We start from the raw sequence: 20,848 nt of genomic DNA, 5'->3' as shown, positions 1-20,848 counted from the left end.
GTCGTTTCATAACCAAAATCCTTTAGTTCATGTTCTAAGAACACATCTCACAAGCTCAAACGTTCTTGCGTAATACTGTACGTGAGAACAATCTTCACTCTCGCATGTCAAGAAAGTACAGTATGTTTGAGCTGTTATTTAATGTGTTTTATATGGTATGTGTGGTGATTGTTTACATGGCAAAAACAGCATAAATTAAATCCGTTCATCCTATAAACCGACTCAGAAGACTGGATTACTCAGAAGTCAACATTTTGGGTGGATGGAGTTTAAATGGAAGGACGGAAATCTGTCAAGGTATACAGAAATGGGTAACACTTTAGAATACGGTTCCTTCGTTAATGAATAACTACACAAGAACTAATGAGTAACACAATATTAACAATCTAGTAACTATTATTAACTAACAAGAAACTCTGATTAACGAACTAGTAAGTAATAGTGCACAGACGAAAGTGGTAGTTCACTATTAAGTAATCAATAACTACTATTTTTTTAATACTTCCCAGAGAACTACTGAAAAAGTTTATTAACAATCTAGTAACTACTATTAACTAAAATAAATTTTTATTAACGAATTAGTAAGTAATAGCTCACAGATGAAAGTGTTACTAGATACTTCTGTGGGAGTTACTAATTATTTGGATTCGTATTATAAAGTGAAGATCATTGGAACTAACTAGTAATTACTCAAGTGTTACTAAAGACATTTTCTAAAAGTATACTAAAGTTCACCAAAAATCTCAAACGGTTGCACAAATCATGACTAGATCATGTAGTAACACTTGAGTAATTACTAGTTAGTTCCAATGATCTTCACTTTATAATACGGATCCAAATAATTAGTAAGTAATAGCTCACAGATGAAAGTGTTACTAGATACTTCTGTGGGAGTTACTAATTATTTGGATCCGTATTATAAAGTGAAGATCATTGGAACTAACTAGTAATTACTCAAGTGTTACTATATGATCTAGTGATGATTTGTGCAACCGTTTGAGATTTTTGGTGAACTTTAGTATACTTTTAGAAAATGTCTTTAGTAACACTTGAGTAATTACTAGTTAGTTCCAATGATCTTCACTTTATAATACGAATCCAAATAATTAGTAACTCCCACAGAAGTATCTAGTAACACTTTCATCTGTGAGCTATTACTTACTAATTCGTTAATAAGAATTTATTTTAGTTAATAGTTACTAGATTGTTAATAAACTTTTCAGTAGTTCTCTGGGAAGTATTGAAAAAATAATAGTTATTGATTACTTAATAGTGAACTACCACTTTCGTCTGTGCGATATTACTTACTAGTTCGTTAATCAGAGTTTCTTGTTAGTTAATAATAGTTACTAGATTGTTAATATTGTGTTACTCATTAGTTCTTGTGTAGTTATTCATTAACGAAGGAACCGTATTCTAAAGTGTTACCCAGAAATGAAACATTGATTTGAAACCATACCGTAATATATAGTTACATTATTTTATTATGCAAGAAAAACAGAGACTACGAATTGATACCCAAAACATGAAACTAGCACAGTCGTGTAGAGAATCAACGGTCGATTATGTAGTTTAGCTGCCATTGACCAATCAAAATCAAGTATTACAGAGCATTGAGGAATAATGCAATTTATTACAGTAATGTTGCATTAAAGGGAAAGCTTTCCAAAGTTCTCAGGGTTTTACGGCGAACATTTTTTCCTCCCTACCTTTTAACCGTCCGTGTGAAACCGCTGTCTTAAAGCTTTAAGCCAACTTAGCAGTAACTGCAGTTTATACTTATTCATGACTTTGCTGTTGCTTATGAGTAAACAGCGTTTGAATGTGAGAGAAAGCAGTTTGGAGTCATAAACTTGTGTTCTTGGCAGTGCTGGCAGGGGGACTGTGTCTGGTTGATTGGAAGCACTCCTGGTGTAATTGCGGCCTAGTTAGCTCTGATTGCTGGTCCTGTGTTTGGATAGCAAACTGCAGTGGTGCTGCTACAAATTACAGCGAGTCCATCCATGCGTACTTGCGTAGCTGTTGTCATCATGGATACTGATCGAAAGTGTCTCATAGTACCTCAGCTAAGAAATTTTAGAACACAGATGCAGGTGAGATGTGTCAGGTTCTGGTTTGGAGAACAGATCGCATTTGAGTCAGTTGTTTCGAATAATCTCTCCAAGATTGAAAGCTCCAGCTCCAATGGTCTTATATTCAAGGGCTTTCACATCATTTGTACTTTGTGATGCATGCGTGTAGAACTATTTTAGCAGAACCTGTTTTTAGTAACCAGAGTTGTACCTTTTGCTAGCATGAATGATGAGTACCATAATTATGCTGTCAGGCAATGAGTGACAATAAACATAGATGGCTGGCAGTGGCGTCAGGCCACAGGGTCATTTGCTGCCATTATTTGGTGTGGCAAAGTGGACTTGTAATAGAAAGATGATGGTTTATTCTCCCCATAGAATGATTTACCTCACACACATGGTCAGTGTTGTGCAAGTTACTTCCAAACTGTAATACATTAGGTATTACTTGTTACTGTTATTTAAAAGTAATTCATTACCTTACAATATTACTGTCCCAGAATTGTAATGCGTTACATTACTCATGTATTACTTTTGAGTTACTTTCACCAAAATAACTAAGTAGAACTTAACTTTTGGGCTGTAACGATATGCAATATGAAACCGAAATCGCGATTCGCCACACGACTCAGATCCACGAACCTACAGAATCGCGACACACCTCTTCCAACTCCAGCGTTATTCTCCTTACCGTCCATATCCAATGCTGCATTATCTTTAAATTAGGCTATTAGTATTATTTGAAGTTAACATTATAAAATACGTAGACCTACACCACAAAACTAGCATAGGATAAATTATTTAAAATTGGGGAAGTCCAGCATTATGGACATGACATTTGCAGTCAAAACTTGAAATAAAAATTCTCAGAAAATACATGTATTGAAACGTATGCTACTTGCTTAAAGGACTCCAGACATTAGACAAATATCAGTCTATGTTTTATTTTTAATATTAGGGAAAAGACACACATTCATGTGTGACAAAAAAATAGGAGGCAAAATATATTTTTTGTAATTCTGTTAATTACACTGCGCAAATCGGATGAGGAAGGCTTGGCTCTCCAGTCTCCATAGAACTTAAAATATTCATTTTATTTTAGTTTTCGTGTTAGCATTTATGAGGAAAAAAACAATGTTACAGACGCGACCGCTCTGAACCGGCACTAAAAGACTGCTTTAAAACTTTCACATAGTCTGTTGCCTTTAAGAAGTAAAAGCAGACAATACACTGTAATACAACTGTAATGCAAGCCTCACTGAACATGTAACGAGTAAAATATTACTGAAAATTGATTAGTAATGCCTTACACTACTGCGTTACAGCAAAAAGTAATATGTTACTGTAATGTTTTACTTTTGTAATGCGTTACTCCCTACACTGCACATGGTGTATGATTTAAACAACCTAGTGTTGAGTGTAGAGTTATCAGTCTTTTTTGCCTATTTAAAGAAATGAACCAACCCATTTAAAGACACAAACATCATAAAGACTTGAGACTCTTTTAACTTGGGTCACTCACAAAAACTTCTCAACACCCTGGCATCCTGCCAGAACATCCTAGCATTATGTTAGTGAGTTTTGTCCAGGCTAAAGGCCCATTCATTATGGAAACCAACTATAAGTTTTATTAATCATTCTGATTCTATGGGAATAAGTAAGTCCATACAACAGTTGTAACGGGAACGACACAGAAGTACGATATTGTTTGAAAAAAACAAACAAAAAAAAAACTAATGAATGATAAAATCATTTGCAGGCAATCAGAATCCACCAATTTAAAGAGAAATTTACCCATTCACCATGGATTTACCTTTTATTTCCCATCAGGTTGTCTCAATGTGGAAAACACTTTAATCATTCACTTTGGATAAAAGCTTCCGCTAAATGACTAAATGTATTTAAAAATGTATGTGAATCAGCATTTAGTGTCTGTCAAGCAAAATTAAGTAAGAGCAACCAATGATGGCCATTTGGTTTGATTTTAAAAATGCTATAGTACAAGATTTTACTGATTTATAGTGTACTTTTTGGAGCCGCAAACACATAGTCAGAATTGACTGTCATTACATTGAAAAGAGCTGCATGAAATAGTAATTTTTGGGTGAACTATCCTTTCAAAATCAGCAGATTTAGGCTGGGGAACATTTGACGTGATTTGTATCTCTTTATTCTGCTAATGTATTGCAAATGTCTCTGTATTGTCTTTCAGATGACAGTGAGGCAGTAGACAGCATGTACGACACAGAGCCCAATCTCGTGACCGGCGAGAGTGCGGAAGAGGAGACAGAAGACAGCATCATGTCCCCCATTGCGGTGGGTCCCACGTCCCCTCAGCCCTGCAATGAGGACTTCACTCCTAAAGAGGGCTCACCCTATGAGGTGCCCGTCTACATTCCCGATGATATTCCCATCCCTGCTGACTTGGAGCTCCGCGAGTCGTCTGTTCCAGGGGCTGGCCTTGGAATCTGGGCTAAAGTCAAAATTCGGATGGGAGAACGCTTCGGACCATACAATGGACTGCAGAGCGCCACGGTAAAAGAGACCACTTATGGATGGGAGGTATGTGGAGATGATATGGCATGCTCTTAACATTTTGCTTTTTATTAGCATTATCAGAAAGTTAGTTGAATTGCTATTGGGTTCGATTTGAATTTGGAAGAACACAAGTCTCGTAGGCTTCTTTTCTCGTTTGGCTGACTTCAAAGTGTTCTAGGACCCAAGAACGTCACGTCCAAGCAACACTTCTTCACCAAAGTGTGGACTCATAGGAGGTCTGCAAGGGTCAAGGGCGCCATTTGAGACAGAACCTCAGTTTATACTATAGGGGCTTTCACACCGAGTACTTCTAGAAACTAGCCACCACTGGTTGCATTCGCAATGACTAGGGTTGGGTATCGAGAATCGAGTATCGATTGGAACCGAGACTAACTTTTCGTTTTTCCCGGAATCGTTCAAAAGTTAAAATTTCGATTCCTAGTTTTGATATTCACAGTCCGCCGAGCGGAAGAAGAAACCGCTGGACAACACCAACGAAGAAGCGTCTACCGGAAGTGTTGGCATAACCGCGCGAGTCGAATATGAGTAGCTTACGTCGGCGATCCAAAGTGTGGCTTCACTTTTCTAAAAATAACGAAATCTTGGCAAAATGCAAAATTTATGACAGAAGGAGTATTTCCTTCAGAAAGGTCGTTGGTTAGCAAGGTTAGCTAAGCTTTTTTGACCCTGCCTCTTAAAAGAATCGGAACCGAGAATCGTTAGGAACCGGAATCGAAACAAGGAATCGGAATCGGAATCAGAATCGTTCAAATTCAAACGATACCCAACCCTAGCAATGACAGTAGGAACTCTGAAGTGACGTAAGCCACGCTTGTTGTTGTGACTTGCTCGCATTCTCCGTTATCATTAGTTTACGATCTGGCTTTCACTTTATTAGATAGAACTGTTATACATCGAAAGTAGACAGTAATGAATAGGTATTAGAGTATGCCGTGTGGTTCATGTCCAGTGTCGCTAGCTGGGCAGAAATAGATAATCATGTTTCTCTTGGTCCACTCAAAGTTGCGTTGGATTTTTTCCTCAGCGTAAAGTTTGAGAGGTCCATCTATCACAGTTTTCCGTGTTAGTTTGTCGAGTAAATATATAGGCTATAATCTGTGCGTTTGCATAGAAATGGTGGTGTTTCGCGTACGTTCGGTCAATAAGTATATACTAACGTCACGGATAGTTTCCATTATGTTGGTTTAGATCAGGGTTCCCCAATCTCGGTCCTGGAGGGCCACTGTCCCTGCAGAGTTTAGCTCCAACCCTGATCAAAACACCTACCTGTGAGTTTCTACTGATCCTGAAGACATTGATTAGCTTGCCCAGGTGTGTTTGATCAGGGTTGGAGCTAAACTCTATTGGTTGGACCGAGATTCGGGAAACCTGGTTTAGACCATACTCTGAAGTAGGAGCTAAATTGGTTCCTCCAGAAGGAGTTCCTAGAACTAAAATCGTTCCTAGTTCCTGCCGTGAGAACACGCCAACATCCGGGTACTTCCGCCTTAGGTCTAGGAACTATGAAAAGTTCCTCCGGTGTGGAAGCCCCTTATGAAGATGAACAAGGCCTCCAATGATTCAAGGCCCAATTTGACTGGTGTATGTGGTAAGTCAACCCTGCGGTGACTAGCTCACAGCCTGTGGGAAAGACATGAGCACATTATGGGGTAAAGATGTTCATTCCATGTCTCTGGGTTTTTTTTTTCGTCTCCCCTTTTCTTTTCCATCCATCCCTGAATTTCATTTAATGGTGATTTTCAAAACCCTGATTACTGAAGATATCAGCTTTTCTCTTCTGCCTACATCTATTAGAATATACTCATTTGGTCACGCCACATGATATGGGTTATGGGAGATGCGTGGCATTTGCGTGGAGCCATATTGAACTATTAATTTTCATTTCAACATGACATCGGAGGATATTGAAATTGCTCATTAGGGCACATGCTGATTCCCCCACATGACTGATCAGACGTGAGCTGCTCTCTCTCTTTTTCTCTTCTCTCACTCACTGTGTTCTTTGCTCCACTGATACCATTACACCCATTTAGAATTACATAGGGCTGTGCCAGAAACGTTATACTGGTTCCTGTGATGGATATATTTTAACCCTGGATCTGAGTAAGAATTTATTTCTGAAACATTTTGACTATTTTTATGCTTTCAGGTAGCATTTGGAGTGTAGTATTCTGTTCAATTTAACACATTTTATTATTTTTAAATGTGTTTTGAAGAATTCTTTCTAGAAATCAATGCAGAAATGGTCAGATAATTGAGCATGCACACTATGAACAGTGTGTTATTTCTCTCAGCTGACCTACTGCATTTGTAAAAAAAAAAAAAAGTGCAGTATACAATCAGAACACAGCATGAAATAGTGTATCCCATCGCTCAATGCACTCGACTTGACCTTTCGTTTTTATTGCAAATAATAAACTGGGGAACATTATCAACCAGGATTTTTAAGATCTCTTGACGCCTTTTCACAATATAGAATCAAAAAAGCAAATAAAATAAAAAAATCAATACTTTTATTCAACAATGATGCATTAAATTGATCAAAAGTTACAGTAAAATAAAGTGTCTCTCTCTTTCTGTCTCTGTCCTCCTGACGCAACTCTCAAATTTCAGCCCTAATTTACACGCTCAAGCACTTTGGCGTTATGTTTTATAAAGAGTACACTCAAGGCCCTAGCTGACAGCGTAACGATTGACAAGGAGCACATCTATGGGTATTCCCTCATGCGCACACACACTCGCTAAAGACCGGAGAGACATCTGTTGGACCATCTGTGACAAACCATCTATAAAAATGATGCTTGTTAGCAGCTGCCGGAAAGCGGATGACAGTGTGTTGTCTTAATTTTAGGATTTTCTGTTTAATCGCATTATTTCTTTCCTATTCTTGTGAAATTTAATAGCCGTTTCCCTAATCCCACCTTAATGAGCAGATGTAATTAAGTAAAAAATAAAAGTAAAAAATACTGTTTACATCGTGACTGTGGCGGTTTCAAAACATTGCTCTGTTTGTTTGAGCATCCTCACACAGCAACAACCAATGGTGTGATATTAGGGCGTGGCTATCTGTTTTACTGGCCAATGAAAGACAGGGGGAGGGTTTTGGAAATATCGCAATTCTTTTGTTGCTAGTGGTGCAGAAACCACACTCTTCAACTTTAAAAGGGTTGTCGCGTGGCAATCATTTGACTCACGGCTGTTATAGCTATTCTTTGTCTTACGTTTTAGGGCATTTACTCAGAAGAAAAATGAAAACAATCATTCAGAAACCTCAAGCTCATAAAACATCTGGTTTAAAAGGTGGAGAACTAAAAGGAAACATCTAAGCCACATCCTGTCTGCCCCATTCGCCATGGTTGGAGGGTTCTTGCTCTTGTTAGAGATAGTCATAACAGTCGGACACAGATAGCCATCGCGCTGTCCCTGAGGAGCTGGACTCGGATACGTCATCACTCCACCCCAACTCTAAGACAAATAGACAGAAGTGAGAGCGCAGAGCAGCTAAGAGCAAAGAGTCAGAGGTGTTAATAGAGCGGGATTACAGACCGGCCACAATGGGCCAAACGCAGACACATATCCATCGAGTGTTTAAATCACACATCTAAGAGTTCACATGGTTTCTCATGACTGCAAAACATATATATGCTGGGTAAACAATGCCATTCTCGAAGACTTCTGTCTGTGGTACAATCACTTCTTTATATTTTAGTCTCCAAACAAAACATTCAATGCCTTATTCATAGCTTTATTTTTTGAGCCGTCTTGCTGAACTGTCTATGTCCACATGAAAAAGAACCTTAGAAGTGAACATTCAGCAACTCCACGTGTCACATATAGGGCTCCTCATTGTTAGAATTTAGCATTAGGATTTTGCTAAGCTAAGTTTAGTTTACATGTTGCTAAGCCAACTCCGTCTAAATAGTATTTATTGATATTACAGTGGCTTATTTGATCTGTTTTGGGGTTTGGGTGTTTGTCTGCTGGTCAGGAAGACACGACGCATTGTGAAAAAGAGCACTTGTTACTTTAAAATAATTCATATTAAAATGCTCACTGAATCTAATGTTTTCAGACACTTAATTGCAATTAAATGAAAATCTTTTGACATTTATATGGTATACAACTAGCTGAACTTTAGAGTGGTTTATTGACCCAACTTTTATGTTAAACCAAAAAATGCTTTCATGTCATTTCTTTTGAAACTTGTATGGCATGTATTTAAGTATATTTGTAATATTATATTTGAAGTTACAATTCAAAATGGTAGGGCTGGGTAATAAATATCGATTTCTCGATATTAATCGATTCTCATTTTTACAAACCAATATCGATTCTTAAATTTCAAGAATCGATTAGTCATCCTGTTTCATTTGAATTAATGGAAATGTCTCGCGGCTGCGCTCATCGAAAAAATCGCAATAATCTTTGTCCTTTGTTACTATTGATATGAAACAAAGTCTCAATTTTCAAATCACGTCCATTTTCTTTAGAAATTCAAAAACATAAATAACGTTTTGACGCTGTGGCGTGAGATCGCTCTGGCGCAGCTCAAGAGAAGGGAAGAGATCTCTCTTCCGGGTTATTAATACCAGTTACAGCGCGAAATAAACATGAATGAGCATCTGAAAGTGTGTTAAAAGATAAGAGTACAACTTATCGAAATCCGTATCATGTCACATTGATTAACCCAATCAGCGTTTCAACCGTGGAAAGACGTTAAACAGCTTGTGATCAATGTCATCGTCATATTTACCTCAGAAAACCCACATAAACTCGTTAGTCAGCTAGAAAAAATAACTCCAGAGAGGAGCATTTTGCTAAATATATACATCATATTACATATGCATTATAATCTTAATGTTCTTCAATATTTAATGCATATTTGAATAAATCTGGCAAGTTTTTATGACAGCCACCATTTAAGTGTTTATATTTCATATAATCTTCCTATTATAAAAATAAATAAATTTGTAATTTAAATGTTTGTATAGCTACAAAACAGTTAATTATTACTTTCATATTAGGCTAATGAAGTCTATAGGCTACAACTAGACTCCCATAGTTTACAGCATTAGTTAAGAGATTTTATTTCCTTGAGAAAATTTGCCATTTATTGTAACTGATAACCAAAATAATCAATATTGAATCGAAATCGAATCGAATTGTGAAATTTGTGTCAATACAAAATGGCATTTAAAAATATATTAACTTTACATACAGTATGTAGTATAATATAGAATAACACAGACAGTACAAATTATACTTTACTTGCGCTTTATGTTAGATACATCAAAAGGTTTACTTCTTTTACAACTTTGCAAAAGATTATTAAAACAGAATGATTTAAAATGCACTTTAAAGTAAAACTTTTGGTAACACTTTACATAAAGCATTTAATGCATTATAAAGGTATTCATAGTGCATGTTATAATGCATAATATATTTTCATAAATAATCGTAACCAAAGTTAAAATGCATTATAATATTTCCAGATTTCTTATTAGAATTGGTTAAATTGGTATTTTCTAAAGGCGTAACATATCGCAACCGTTACAATTATTCATGAGACCATACACAGTGCATTATAAGGTGCGTTGGAAGGCATTATTAATGCATTATGAGTACAGTGCTTATTTGACATTATTAAAAGTGTACTTAAGTGTATGTACCATAGTCTCAAAAGTGTACTCTTTATTATTTTATATAACATATCTGCAAGTACAGTTTTTTTTTAAAATACATTTTTAAGATTTTTTTTTTTTTTTGTCAAACAGCTAAACCAGAAAAACTACTGTATTTTGTATCAATACGGGTTAAGTACAGAACTCGTCTCTCTCCCGGTCTGGCATTTTGTAGGGATTTTTGTCACCTGATCTCATGGCAAAGCATTCTTATTTAATATTTAGTAAGAGTGCAGTACATATTCCGATTCCCCATATAATCTGCTTACATGCAGTATACTATCCTGCCTACCTCCAACAGTAATGAATCTGCTTTTGAAATGCCGTCTAGTCAGGTTTTGGACCCGAACGGATGTGTGTGAGCGTTGGCTTGCTGCTGCAGGTGTGGGTTAATGAGAAGAGACTGCAGGTAGAACAGAAAGTGGTCTTCTGTCTGTCCCCCAGGCTGTCCTGTCTCGACTGAAGAGGTGTTAACTCAGATTCATTTCAGCGAGACGGACAGCTCAATCTCCGAGATGCTTAGCCTCGGGGCTTCACTCCCAGAGACACCCTCTCTCTACCCACAAAGCACTGCTCAGGAACAAGAGACAGAGCCCGTCTATTTAAAAGCCATTATGATTCTCTTTATCACAACATATTATAACAGCGACCCCGGACACAGACGCTTTCAATCAGATCTGTTTGTGAGCGGGACTCCGGGGTCCCGGGGAGGAAGGTTTATTGCCAGTGGCTCTGTCGGTTTAAGGGGGTCGATGGTGTGATGGCACTAGCTGGGGTATTGACGGAAGTGCCGAACACACTATAGAACGTGAGGTGGGACGCTGGCAATCCAACGTGAGATGCTGTCAGATTAGTTCCATAGGGGACTGCTGTCACCGTGCCTTTATGTGTGTGTCAGTCCGTCTACTGCCAGACATGACTAGAGGGGACAGTGTGTGAGCACAGGCCGTGTGTGTGCTTCTCAATTAGCATCTTCCTTTACCGACACATATAGGGAATGTCAACAAGAGCAAGATAAAACAACAACTAGAAAGACTCACAGTGAGTTTTTGTGACCCTCTAGTGGTTCTAGTTTGTGACCCTCCACATGCATTTTGCGGAAGAACATTGTTTTTGTTTGTGCTTCGGCTCTGCGTGACTGTGTGTATAAAAAAATGACCCTTCACAACATTACAGTGAACAAATGGCAATTTATCTGTTCAGTAAAATACCTTGCTCACTTGTTGAGTTATGAAAACGTCATCTCCACATTGCTTTGACAACATTTTAAATCCTTCAGTTCTCTCCATCTCCGAAAAGCCAAGCCAATGTTGATTCTTGTTTTATTACGAGCTCTGTCGTGTTCGCCTTTTGCCAGCAGACTCTCCTCTGTTCAGTGTGAGATTTATCTGCTTCATGTCAACCTTTCTTGCTCATTAACCTCATTCCCACACCATACACGTGACAAAGTGCCGGAGCAACTTTTCACTATTCACAAATGATCAAAAAAACAAAAAACAAAAAAAAAACATCCAGACAGGTCTTCAATATAAACACTTATAATAGGCTTATCATAGGGAATCAAGGTAGGACAAAAACACGTTTTGGAAGAAGGATTGATTATGTATGACTCATTATTTCAATTTAGTTCATTTTGAACAAAAAGAGTCACAGTCTCTCTTTAATCGAAATTAATTTAACAGAATTTTAAAGGGCTAGTTCACTTAAACAAATAAAAACTGTGACTTTTTATCTACTCTTATTTATTTATTTTTTCAAACCTTTTTTTTTTTTTTTGGAACCAGTATTATATTTTTATTATTTATATATTTTTATGTATTATAGTTTATTTATTAGGGCTAGATTAATTGCGATTAATCGCATCCAAAATAAAAGTTTGTGTTTACATAATGTGTGTGTGCTGTGTATAATTTTGTTGTATATATAAATACGCATACATGCATATGCATGCATGTACGTATATATATATAATTAAGAATTATATGCACTTAAATACTGTATATATATATATATTTAAAATCTATATTATATTTCTTAAATATATACATTCATGTGTGTGTATTTCTATATTTAAAACAATTATACACAGCACACACATGCATATTATGTAAACACAATCTTTTATTTTGGATGCGATTAATCACAATTAATCTTTGCACAGCCCTAGTATTTATATATTACAGTATTTATAGATTTTTAACTAGCTTTTTTTTTTTTTTTTTACATTTTCAGTTTAAATTTAAAATTTTAGTTTAAGTTTGTGTGCTTTTGGTAATTTTTTACATTTCTATTTACATTGAGCCATAAATTTATCTATTTAGCCTTTTATTTTCTGTTTTACTCATTAATCAGGCAAATTGGATTTTATTTTTCTAAGTTAAAGTTTTTTTATTATTAGGTTTTTCTAATATTTAAATCTAATTTTATTTAAACTTTCAGTTAACAAAATATATTTTCAGTACTTTTAGTCAATACTGCGTAGAGCACAAAAATAAAAATGCAGTAAACAATTATTTGATGTCTGTGAAATAAAATGAAATTTGTTCTTATTGCACAAAAATGTCTTGGCACATCATATTTGAATGTTCACATGAATACTGGACAATTCACACATTTTGCAGGGCTCGCCCAGGGAAGGGATACTTAATTATGGAAGTCAAAATTATGGTTGGTATGTGCCTTTAAAAAAAAAAAAACTATTATTAATGTGCTTTAACTTCCTGAAATAGTCTTGTATCTCAGCTTTTCCTCTAGTGCAGGACACATCTACTGATTTTTACATGTAAATGAAATTAGCAACCTCTGAGTATTTTTAGCAGTAAATGAATAGTTTATGTGGGTGGTGGCACTGATAGAACTTTACTTCAACAACAAAACTATAAGGGGACTCTTTATTCAAGCAAGAAACAAAAGAATCAATGTATGAGGGAATCAGAGAGAGGAGAAAGCTTGCTATGGCATTTCTTCAAAAGCCAGATAAATGATGTGTACACACGCCGTGCCCTGGCAGTGTCAGCGGGTGTGGTGGGAGATCTGATGTTAAACCCAGTTTGACCTCGGTGATGATGTTTAGTGTCATTTATCTTAAGGTTTTCTGTACCCATCCCATGTTCTAATTTACACTCTCAGGCATTTAAGTATGTTATGAAAACGGAAGGACAGAGACATTATTTGTTTTTCCGTCAACATGTAACAGGAACTGCTTTTAAGAGTCATTGGATTCTGTTATGCTTGAGCGAAACTGAACAATCCAGTTATAAGCTCTGGAAAGATACACATGACAAACCTTTGAGACTACAGTGAATATATAGTATGTGCATCACTGGAGAAGTCCGTCATCTTTGTTTTTTTTTTTTGTTTTTTTTTTTTTTAAATAGTCAGGTAACACTTTATTTTACAGTGTACATCTATCTATCTATCTATCTATCTATCTATCTATCTATCTATCTATCTATCTATCTATCTATCTATCTATCTATCTATCTATCTATCTATCTATCTATCTATCTATCTATCTATCTATCTATCTATCTATCTATCTATCTATCTATCTATCTATCTATCTATCTATCTATCTATCTATCTATCTATATAGATAAATAGGGTAAAAGGATAAATAAAATCAAATTGGTACATAAAAAACATCACACAAAAAAAAGAAAAAAAAAAAGAATAAAACGTTTCCAAGACCTATTCGGCCGAAAGGTGTTTTTGTCATCTCTGTATTTAATGAATAACCTTTGATTGGTTTTGCCAGTATAACTCAACGGTGATTTTACAGTACTCGAAATGTGTGCTTCACCATTTACTTCCGATTGTGTTTCATTGCGATCTTTAATCGATGCCACCCGTCCTCTATTTCTCCACCTCTTGGAAAACTTCAAAGACTTTGACCTGGGGATGACTTTGTTGCAACGCAAACTCCCTATTTGCCTTTATGACACAAGGTACTTTTCCATATCAGCATTATTCATCCTGCTGAAAAAAAAAAAGCTCGACCTCGCCATTTTCTCATATTTGCCGTGCTGTTGACTTAGCGATACCCGGTGCTGGAAGTGTTCGCTTTGCGCCTTTGGTCTACGTGACAGATGTTTGATTCTCCATGGTTGTTCCTCATATTTTTGCCCGAATTCCTTTGTTTCCTGATCCGCCTCTGACAGGCAGCTTTCATGCCCGTGGTTGACTTTGTTTGTCCTTACGCTAACATCCCTCTTGACTTGAGCGCCACGCCTCGGCGCTATCTGTCCTGACCCTGCCTTTCACCTTTATATTTGCCAGCTTTTGTGTCGAATTGCTTAGCCACTAAGCATTTGTGGAGATACTCCATCGGCACAGTTGCAACTTGTCTGCTCGGTTTGTTCAACATCTTGTGAAGAACGTACAGAGAGGTTGCCTTGAAGGTGAACAATGCTAATGGTTTTTGGAAAGAAAGACTGAGAATGATTGACAATTGGACGAGAGATTTAAAGAGATGCAGCATTTGGAAATGTTCTCTGTGATTTAGAACTTATGTGAGTCATTTTATAATCTTAAAACCAAGGAAGGCAGTAATACCTGAAGAAAGATTTATGTAAGCATTTCCATTCACCTCAAGGCATGGTTCTCTTTAAAATCGGCCAATTTTGCTAATGGGGAAACAATACTGTTTTTTCAAAAGGATATCACCTGAGATAAAAGTAATCTAACAGCCAAAGGGAAATAATACATATAATACATGTCATAATATATTATTTTAATATATTTAATTTACTATTAGTTACAAAAAAGTAATTTATTTTAAAGTGGGATTGATTACTATAATTTTAATGTGATTTTTTTTTTCTCCATAAAATACAAGTATTTGGGGTTTTAAACTTAACGGGATGCACGGTATGGGCAATAAAACACTTTCCTAAAAATCTGCTTTTGTGTTCTCAGAAGAAAATAAGGAATACAGATTCAGAAATGTAAATGATGTAAGGATTTGTATTTTTGGCAAACTATCCATTTAAAGCTTCCACTCATATTTCAGGTTTTTAATAGATAGATAGATAGACAGACAGACAGACAGACAGACAGACAGACAGACAGACTCACCTCCAACTCCACTACAAATAGGAAAAAAAAAAGGCTAGAATTTGCAAGAGCTCAACAAAATTGGACAGTTGAAAATGTTGGAAAAATGTTGCCTGGTCTGATGAGTCTCGATTTCTATTGAGGCATTCAGATGGTAGAGTCAGAATTTGGCGTAAACAGAGTGAGAACATGGATCCATCATGCCTGGTTACCACTGTGCAGGCTGGTGGTGGGGGTGTAATGGTGTGGGTGATGTTTTCTTGGCACACGTTAAGCCCCGTAGAGCCAATTGGGCATCGTTTAAATGCCACTGCCTACCTTAGCATTGTTTCTGACCATGTCCATCCCTTTATGGCCACCATGTACCCATCCTCTGATGGCTACTTCCAGCAGGAAAATGCACCATGTCACAAAGCTCGAATCATTTCAAATTGGTTTCTTGAATGACTATGAGTTCACTGTACTAAAATGGCCCCCACAGTCACCAGATCTCAACCCAATAGTGCATCTTTGGGATGGGGTAGAACGGGAGCTTCATGCCCTGGACGTGCATCCCACAAATCTCCATCAACTGCAAGATGCTATCCTATCAATATGGGCCAACATTTCTAAAGAACGCTTTCAGTACCTTGTTGAATCAATGCCATGTAGAATTAAGGCAGTTCTGAAGGCGAAAGGGGGTCAAACACAGTATTAGTAGTAGTATGGTGTTCCTATAATTCTTTAGGTCAGTGTAGATGGATGGATAGATAGATAGATAGATAGATAGATAGATAGATAGATAGATAGATAGATAGATAGATAGATGGATGGATGGATGGATGGATGGATGGATGGATGGATGGATGGATGGATGGATGGATGGATGGATGGATGGATGGATGGATGGATGGATGGATGGATGGATGGATGGATGGATGGATGGATGGATGGATGGATGGATGGATGGATGGATGGATGGATAGATAGATAGATAGATAGATAGATAGATAGATAGATAGATACATCAAAATTATTTATTGAAAAAACATATCTTAATACCACACGCTCATTATTGTGCAAATATGCTCCCTTTCCGATCCACATGGCATTGATCAATATGTCTCCTGTGGACTTTGAGATCTCTGTTGACCAGCATATATTAGTTTTGCATCATTGAGAGCCAACCTCTGTTTACCCACAAAGAGAAAGGCGCAAGTCAAAAACACTGTAAAACCTTCCACTCACATTCATTTTATGGAGTTTTTAAACATGCCATTAGCCAATTTAATCCAATTTTCCCAGTTTTCAGAGCACTTGAGTAGGACAGATTACACCTAATATTAAACATATGGTCCATGTTGCTGTGTCTACACCAAAGGAGCACTTTAGGAGCTTTGAAAGATGCCCGCCTTTCTTACGTCTTACCGAAACACTGTCAATTATTCCCAGGAACACCGTAATTGATAGCGGGGGAAGAAGGCAGCAAATTAAATGTCAGGATTTATTAGTGCATTGATGCCTTATCATTTGTTCATAACCAATTACTCCATCTGTTAATTAATCTCGCACTTTAATGAAAATTGTTCATACAGCCGGGCGATAACAAGGTCTTTAATTTCGGTTCTCTCATCTTTTGCTATTATCCAACTTGCGTAGGATTATTAGAGGCTTTTGCTAAGGCAAGCATCTCTATTAGTATTACTATAACTTATAGCAACTGTAGCTACGTGTTATTTACACTGATTTGTGATACGTGCAAGTTTCCAGGTGGATCGTCCAGCGACATTAATCAAACATTCCCTTAACCTCTGTTTCCATCTGGGTATGAGCAGGTTACTGGAGGCCTGTGAGTAGTGTGTGTATAGTGAAAACCCATCATTCATGCGTGTGTTGATGAATAGGCCCATCACGGTCTCTTGTGCCCCGAGGCCACTGCAGACACTGCCTCCTCTCTCCACTACACTGAATCATGACGTCTGTCTGGGATGTTTATGTTGCTAATTACAGTGATATTTTCACATTGAAAGTGTGTATTTGTTTCTTCCCGATGATATTTGTCTCTTCTCGCTGAAGTTAATCAAATTCACATTCGAGTCAGTGTTTTCAACGACTTTGTGTTTTCTTTACAGAAGCTAAGATCAATGGCTCCTACAGTCCGTTTGGTTGTACTATATAACGGATGTGTGGTTTTGACACTGGGATCATTGTCAGGAAACGGTGACTTTTGTACATCACAATTTCGGGAAAGTTTTTTTTTTATTTCATTTGAAACAGTTACTGCTGAAGCTCACCATATTTCTAAAAACACCTTAAATTCCTACGTTATTTAAACTCTTATCACAGTTAGCTTGAAATTCACGTATTTATCATTTTTAATAGGCATTTTAATGTGCATTGTAGTAAATTCATTTAAAAAAATGTTAATTATCTATATTCTATTTCTCTTTCAAATCATGTTTTTTGCAATGATAATTCAAACCCATTACATTTCAAATGTTTTACAGTTGAATGACAGTTAAAAAATGGCTAAAATAAACTTAAAAAAAAATAGAACATTTAGCCGACGCCGTTTTACATTCAAAATGTTTTAGGGTTGAGTGCATTTTGTGTCTTGAGGACTAATACAGCTATTTCTTGCTAATACAGCTAAGTGACCCACTGGTTTTAGATTTTAATATATAGCATATTTATATTATATATATATATATATATATATATATATATATATATATTCTGGTTTTATATTTTAATATATAGCATATTAAACATAAATATAAGCCTACATGTCTAATGAATGGTTAATAACCAGAGAGCCCCTAAAGGGACCTTTGCAAAAATACTGTCGTTAAGGCAGTACTGCTAATATCATAGCTTTATATCCGTTTATCTGTTTTATATCCATCTGCTGTGTCTGAGAAACCACGCCACAAAATGGGCTGATGGAGCATTATGGCTGTGTGCATTGTCCTATTTGCCGATTTCAGGGGTCCATAAAGAAAGACCGGTACAGTAAAAAGTGCTCAAAATTTGTTTTTCGCTAGGGCTGCACGTCATTTTTCAAGGCCTTATGTCCGCTTTAACACATCCTCTATAGCGGCTAAGAAACCTTGCCGTGAATGGGGCTCAGAAGCTTAAAGGAATAGGTTAATCGTCATTTACTCTTTGTTATGTAGTTTCAACCCTGTATGAATTTATTTCTTCTGCTGAACACAAAAGAAGATCTTTTGAAAAATGTCAGTAACCAAACAGTTGGACCCCATTGACTTACATAGTATTTTTTTCCTACTATGGAACCAATAGGGTCCATCAACTGTCAGTTTGCCGAAATTCTTCAAAATATATTCCTTTATGGTCAGTAGTAGAAAGAAATTCATACAGATTTGGAAAAAAACTCGAGGGTGAATAAATGATGGCAGAATTCTCATTTTTAAGTGAACTATTACTTTAATGGTTCATTTAAAACAAATCATACAGTAAAAAGTGCTCAAAATTTGTTTTTTTCACTAGGGCTGCACGTCATTTTTCAAGGCCTTATGTCCGCTTTAACACATCCTCTCTAGCGGCTAAGAAACCTTGCCGTGAATGGGGCTCAAAAGCTTAAAGGAATAGGTTAAACGTCATTTACTCGTTGTTATGTAGTTTCAACCCTGTATGAATTTATTTCTTCTGCTGAACACAAAAGAAGATCTTTTGAAAAATGTCAGTAACCAAACAGTTGGACCCCATTGACTTACATAGTATTTTTTTCCTACTATGGAACCAATAGGGTCCATCAACTGTCAGTTTGCCGAAATTCTTCAAAATATATTCCTTTATGGTCAGTAGGAGAAAGAAATTCATACAGATTTGGAAAAAAACTCGAGGGTGAATAAATGATGGCAGAATTCTCATTTTTAAGTGAACTATTACTTTAATGGTTCATTTAAAACAAATCATACAGTAAAAAGTGCTCAAAATTTGGATTTTATTAGATCAGTGCATTTATATTGTCCCACATATTTTTTTTAAACTTGAATACTATGTCAAACATAAAACTTTAATGGACAATTAAAGAAAATATATACTAAAAATGTGCTAAAAATTCATATTTAAAAAATAGCAATACTCCCTTTATTAAACAACTTTGTCGGATTTAACGCATCCTTACAGCTGTCGGAGAAATGCTGAATTACTTTATTCAATTCTAACAGTGCTCTAAAGGCAGATTCATAGACATATAGTGCTTAAGCATTGCGTTATATATCTGTTCAGCCCTGTTACAATTCATTTTTTTTTTAGGCTGAATGTTATGGGATTGAAGGTCACTGCAATTTTTGAAACATTCTGTAAAAAAAGTTAGCATTGAGGACTAATAAATCTCTGTTTCCTGAAAGCGACCCACTGCTTTTATTTTATATGGCACATTGTACATAAATATAAACTTGCATCATAAAATAAATGGTCACAGGTCATCTCGCAGTGTCATTTAACTTAATATGTATATGGAAAGTCTACATATTTAAAGTCCACCACTTTTTTGGGGGAAAAATCGGAGGCGTAGTTTTCATCCTGGTCGCCACCCTCTTTTTGTTGGCCGCAAATGTTTTCAGATCATTACAGCCAAAAATAGATGCACAATTCTGTTTTGATTACCAACCATGATAGCAATACAAAACACAATAAATTAATAACCAGACAAGCATAATAACGGCGTGGAAAAAAAAACGTCTTTAAGTCACTCAAAGTTCAAGCTCTTTGTCATAGTTAGAGCAACACTCAAGCGCCCCAGGTGTGCCATAATGTGTGTGTCTCTCTTCAGACAAGACTGATGTTTGAGTGTTATTCTTTCCTCAAGACGACTATGTGAAATAACAGCCATTTAGGAACCCAAAGACAATGACGACATTCTGTTTCACTGTGCAGAAATGTTAAATTTGTCATTATCCTGGAAGGGAGACTTGGCCCATTCAACAGCTCTCTCGTCTTTTTGAAACCCAGGCGTGTGTCAAGTTGTGGTTGAGTTGTAGGAATAATGACTGTTTCTGTGCTCGTGTCTCTCTGCAGCTTAACCCATCCCTGTAAATCTGTCGTCCTGCTCCGTGAGACACACATTTTTCACACTAATTTCCATCAATGACACCACTTTTCTACAGAGCCTATTTAAAGATGACTACGAGTCCAAGTGATATCATGTTATGTCACACTGAAACAAAGTCAGCAGGAACCGCCACCCCTCATGTTTACTTAGTGTCTGCCATGAGAATAATTGTCAAATCAGTTTTTAGATTAAATATTTGGACTAATTCCTTTGTAAAACAGATTTCTGGAGTTTCTTCACTGCGCTAATTCAGTAAAACAACATCTCATTTGTTGGTAAAATATCAAGTGCTTTGTGGTACCATGATTCTTTCTTTCTTAAATATATTAACATAAGCACTCATTGAAGATAATGTACACACACCTTCAAGTCGTTCCAAACCCATAAGACGTTTGTTTATCTTTCAAACCCAAATGAAAATG

General features: G+C 36.4%; 1 protein-coding gene across 9 annotated transcripts in view; it reads left to right on the top strand.

The window, feature by feature from the left end:
- The window catches only part of prdm16 (PR domain containing 16), a 302,841-nt gene that overhangs the window by 85,017 nt on the left and 196,976 nt on the right, over positions 1-20,848 (top strand). For all 9 annotated transcript variants that reach the window (XM_089119357.1, XM_089119354.1, XM_089119351.1 and 6 more), the window contains exon 2: positions 4,285-4,634. In XM_089119357.1, the coding sequence (XP_088975483.1) occupies positions 4,285-4,634 (350 nt within the window). The remainder of the gene's footprint in view (positions 1-4,284; positions 4,635-20,848) is intronic.

The sequence above is a fragment of the Pimephales promelas genome, chromosome 14 (genome assembly GCF_988280905.1).
Source record: "Pimephales promelas chromosome 14, fPimPro1.hap1.1, whole genome shotgun sequence".
In the NCBI taxonomy this organism is placed as follows: Eukaryota; Metazoa; Chordata; class Actinopteri; order Cypriniformes; family Leuciscidae; genus Pimephales; species Pimephales promelas.
This window is presented reverse-complemented; position numbering and strand designations above follow the sequence as displayed.